General features: G+C 45.9%; 1 protein-coding gene across 2 annotated transcripts in view; it reads right to left on the minus strand.

Annotated features, from left to right (window-relative positions):
- The window catches only part of LOC110308346 (nucleoside diphosphate kinase B-like), a 6,114-nt gene extending 4,828 nt beyond the window's left edge, over positions 1 to 1,286 (minus strand). The window contains exons 1-2 of one of the 2 annotated variants that reach the window (XR_002379551.1): positions 1,219 to 1,286; positions 269 to 403 (exon numbers count right to left, since the gene is read on the minus strand). Coding sequence is in view for 1 of the 2 variants with exons in the window: in XM_021180814.1 (XP_021036473.1) it covers positions 141 to 154 (14 nt within the window). In the remaining variant the exon portion in view is untranslated. Of the gene's footprint in view, positions 1 to 140; positions 404 to 1,218 lie in introns of both variants that reach the window. The other variant, XM_021180814.1, reaches the window with a different exon arrangement.
- Between the last annotated feature and the right edge of the window lie 3,075 nt (positions 1,287 to 4,361).

Raw genomic sequence — 4,361 nt, forward strand, 5'->3', positions numbered from 1 at the left:
TCTCCTCCTCCTCCTCCTCTCCTCCTCCTCCACCTCCTTCTCCTTCTTTTCCTCCCATCCAGGCCAACCAATCTTAGTAATCATGGCTACCCTTGTGTGTGGTCAACCTACCAGGGTTCTTATCATTAAACAATACTAACCTGTCCTCTCTCATCAGCTACCAAATGCCAACAGAGCCTCAGCTAAGGGTTGGGTTTCATAGCCACCATCCCCTTGTGGTGGTTTGTATGTGAATAACCGCCTTGATGCTATCCACTGTCCAGCTCACCCAGGTCAGATGTGTATGTCCCGCTCCAGTTGAGCACTCCCCAGTCTCTGAGTCGAAGATTCTTAAGAAGGATGCTTGTTTTCAAAAGTTGCTTTGTAGAAGAGTTGGGAAGATGTGTCAGTGAGTGACTATAGGCTGTGGGAGCAAGGAGATCTGAGTTCAAATCACTAACAACCATGTAATCACGGAGCATGGCCATACGTGTCCGCCACCTTGGAACTGGGGCATGGAAGCAGGTGGAGAAATTAGATAGGGGTGAAGGGGTAGGAGAGAATCCCTTGATTTCTCCTTCAGTCTGACTATCTTGCTGTGTTTTCACTTTTGTAAAAGATAAATTTCTATATATAAAAAATATGGCCAGAATAAAACTAACAAAAGTAATCATTAATCATTGAATGCTCTATAGCTCCTTATCGGGTGATTCAGACAATGACATAACTTAGGAGAACGCACTTTCAGACTTTGGTTTCTTAAGAAGTTGTGAAGATCAACCGCCCAGGTCTCCACCAAGGAAAGATTTGACGTCTGGCTCTGGGTAAACAGTCAGTGACTTGCTGTGCGGTTTTGTTTGCTTGCTTGTTTATTCCCGGAGGTGACCAAAGGCTCCCTCTCCCCAGGGTTCTGGACATTTGGTGACAGTTTAGCGGAGGTGAAAGTTTGATCCATTTGGGATAGTATTATCCCAGAATTCTGTGCTATGTCAGACAAAACCTTTTGGACCTTCCTCTGCCCGATCAGCTCCCTTCTCTTACCTTCCACAAGCATTCATCCCTAAGAAACAAACCATCTCACCTCAGAGCTCTGCCTGCCTCTTAACTCGACCTGTCATGCAGACATTTTTCTTATGCCTTCATACAGGAGGGTTCAGACTGAGGCCAGACCTTTGACTGTTTACCTAGTTCCAGACATCAAGTTCTTCTGTTCTACAGAGGAAATTCACAAAGACTTACGTTTTCTGGAAAAACAAGAATGCCAATTTACATATTCATTTCCAGGACAACACATTTGTATTAAAGATGACAACCAGTTTCCACCCTGTTGTGGATGAGTGCTTACTTCTCAGGTCACAGCGGTGAGCTCTGTGGCGTCATCCGTCTGTCAAGAGGTAAAGCCAGCAGAGAGGAAAGCAGCTCATACCCTCAGTCTCCCTGGCTTTAGTTATTTCTAAGTAACAGTTTACCGGAACATGGCTACACTGTTGTCTATACGGGCCTCCATCTTACCAAAGCAGAGCTGAGTGGTCGCAACAGAAACCACACGACCTGAAACCTAAATACTCTTGCTATACTCTTCTGAGGAGAGTTCCGGTGCAGAGTACCGTTCTGTTTTTCTAGTCAACTGTAGGGAGGGGAACAATTAGACTTGCCTTCCATTTTCAAAAACCAAGCCCTGGGGCTCCTTTCATTGGCTCTGCGGAGAAAAAGGACAAAACCCAAACCAAAAGGAGCAGAAAAGGAAAAGCAAGATTCTTAAGAAACGGAGAGAGGGGGTGTGGGGGTGCCGCTGGAGAGTTGGCTCAGCGGTTAAGAGCACTGTCTGCTCTTCCAGAGGTCCTGAGTTCCATCCCCAGCAACCACATGGTAGCCTGTTCCCATCTATAATGTAGTCTGATGCCCTCTTCTGACATGCAGATTGAACATTCACATACATTAAATCGATGAATCAATCAATCAATCCATCTTTAAGAAAGAAATGGAGTAAGAGGCAGAGTGTATGAATCCGCACAGTCACAAACTGAAAATTAAGACAGCGGTTTGGGAAGGTTGAGGCTGTAGAAAGAAAAATGGAATGTGTACCCGGTGACTGATTCTATCGTAACTTTTGTAGCAAATGAAAGTGGAAGACAAACAGCGTACAGTCAAACAGATACAGGCCTGTGATTGCCTTCTGATCTTCTTTGGGATGTACCGAGGAGGCGACATAGCAGGGTGAAACTCCCTAGATTCATGAGGCTCCAAGAAAGGAACCTCATGCAGACTTATGCCGGAGCCTTGTCCGGGCCTGCAAGCCTCTTAGCCCGTGGCACCGCAACTCAACAAGCTTAGTCATGGGCCTCTGAAATTCTGACTCCCTTCGGTTTTCGGTGCCTCCTGGACCAGAGAGTGTGGACTTCCAGTGTCACAGGAAGAGGATCTCAGAGCGTGCAGCATGGTCAGGAATCTCCTCAGGAGCTGTTCTCAGCGCTGTGCCTTGCAGGCTCCGAAGGCTCCCTCGACTGCTTGGGACCTGGTTACCCGCACTGTCCTCTGCAGGCACAGACAAGAGAAATGGACAGATGTCCTTCCTTCCTTCCTTCCTACCTACCTACCTATTCTTTACCAGGCCCTACAGACAAAGCTACAGCCTGCCATCTATCCAGGGCTTTGGAATTGTCTCATGAAGAGAGATGCTCCTGTCGCTCATCCTGGTCCTGTCGGTTGCAACTGAGCTTCTTGTGTGAGCAAAGCAATTTTCCAAATACCACATCTTACTAGTGGGTTTTCTTTCCACGAACAATTAGAAAATATGAGTGGCCACCAATTTGCCATGTGACCCGTGTCCTTCAGCGTTGTGTGATAGCTCCTTGGCATTGTCCCTTTGGCTCTTTGGAAAGAGTGCTTAGCCACCATTTATAATGATTACATTTTTTTTTAAGTCTTATACCTTTCTTTCCCAGAACCTATTTATATACCACTAAATCAAGCTGAGCTACGACATCACGATTTCATTCGGTTCCAAACCTACATAATAATTTACCATTTGAAACAGCAATTATTTGATCAAGAAGTAACAGCTGCGAGCGCAGCATTCCCTCTGAACCACCATTAACTGAACGCTCCCTGCTGTCAAGCCAGATGTTTAGCTCAGAATATTAAGCTTTCTGTTTGCTTGTGCAAAAAGCAGGGAGATGAGCAGCCTGGCTTCTGGGCCCCCGAGATGGGCGGGTCCTGAGGTGGGCGGGCCCTTCTGCTGTGTGCTCCACTGTTGGAGGCAGAGCGCTTGCCCGTCATTCTTTGCTGCTTTTCCTGGACCTCCTGCTCACAGTGAGTTCTCAAAAGCCAGTTAGTCGCTCAAAAGCCAGTTAGTCGCTCAAAAGAAACGGTAAAAGAGTTTGATTGTCTATATCTACCATCCTAGAATATTCTAGACTTAGAAAAATCAGAGAATCAGTATTCTTAGCATGAGTGGTCATAGCTCTCCCCCACACCACTGCTGTACTGATGACCACAGCAGCAGAGTTCTCACTCTCTATGTATGTTCCTACTTACCTTTTTCAGAGGGCTTATGAGAGAGATGGAGAATGGGCTGTAAATCAGCCGCTGTTGACACTGTGGTAGTAATTTGGGGTTAGGAGTTGATGAACAGAGAGGGACATTTCGGGAGTAGTTTGCTTTCCATTAAAAAAAAAATTATTGTCGATGGCAGCGGTATAAATAGAGGATTGTTTAATACATCAGCTGTGCCCGATGAAAATTATATGAATTACGAAGATTAAACAAAAGGTACCATTTTAAACCAGTGGGGAGGAGGAAGATGAGACGAGGACGGTGGCGGGGATGCTACTGTTCTCTCTTTCAAAGCAGCCAATTGCTGATAAACATGATCAGAATGTGGGGCGCTTTTAACAAACACAAGGACTCCGTGGCTAAGTCTCCTCTGCATGCACAGGAGGCTGAGTTCAGATCTCCAGCACCCACAGAAAAATCCATGCAGTGGCACATATCTGTGATCTCAACACCTGAGAACGAGGAGACAGGCGGATCCATGGGTTTCAGTGGTCAGCCAGGCTAGCCAAGTTGGCGAGCTCTAGGTTCAGTGAGAGACTGTCTCCAAAAAGAAGGTGGAGTGCAAATGGAAGATTACAAACATTACCCTTTGGACCTCTGTGCACACAGGTAAACATGCCACCCCTCCCCCAACACGTACACCTCCCAGGGAATCCACACTTTCAGCATTTTAGCATATTAAAACCTTTATAAAACAAATATATGACATGATAGAAACGTTTCTTGAAGTTCAACGGCCTCTTGAGTTCTTTTGCAATTCACCTTTTTTTTTTTTTTATCTAATTCAAGTAAATCTAAACATAGTAGCAGGGCCCCACAGTGCCAGA

The sequence above is a fragment of the Mus caroli genome, chromosome 13 (genome assembly GCF_900094665.2).
Source record: "Mus caroli chromosome 13, CAROLI_EIJ_v1.1, whole genome shotgun sequence".
Classification (NCBI taxonomy): domain Eukaryota; kingdom Metazoa; phylum Chordata; class Mammalia; order Rodentia; family Muridae; genus Mus; species Mus caroli.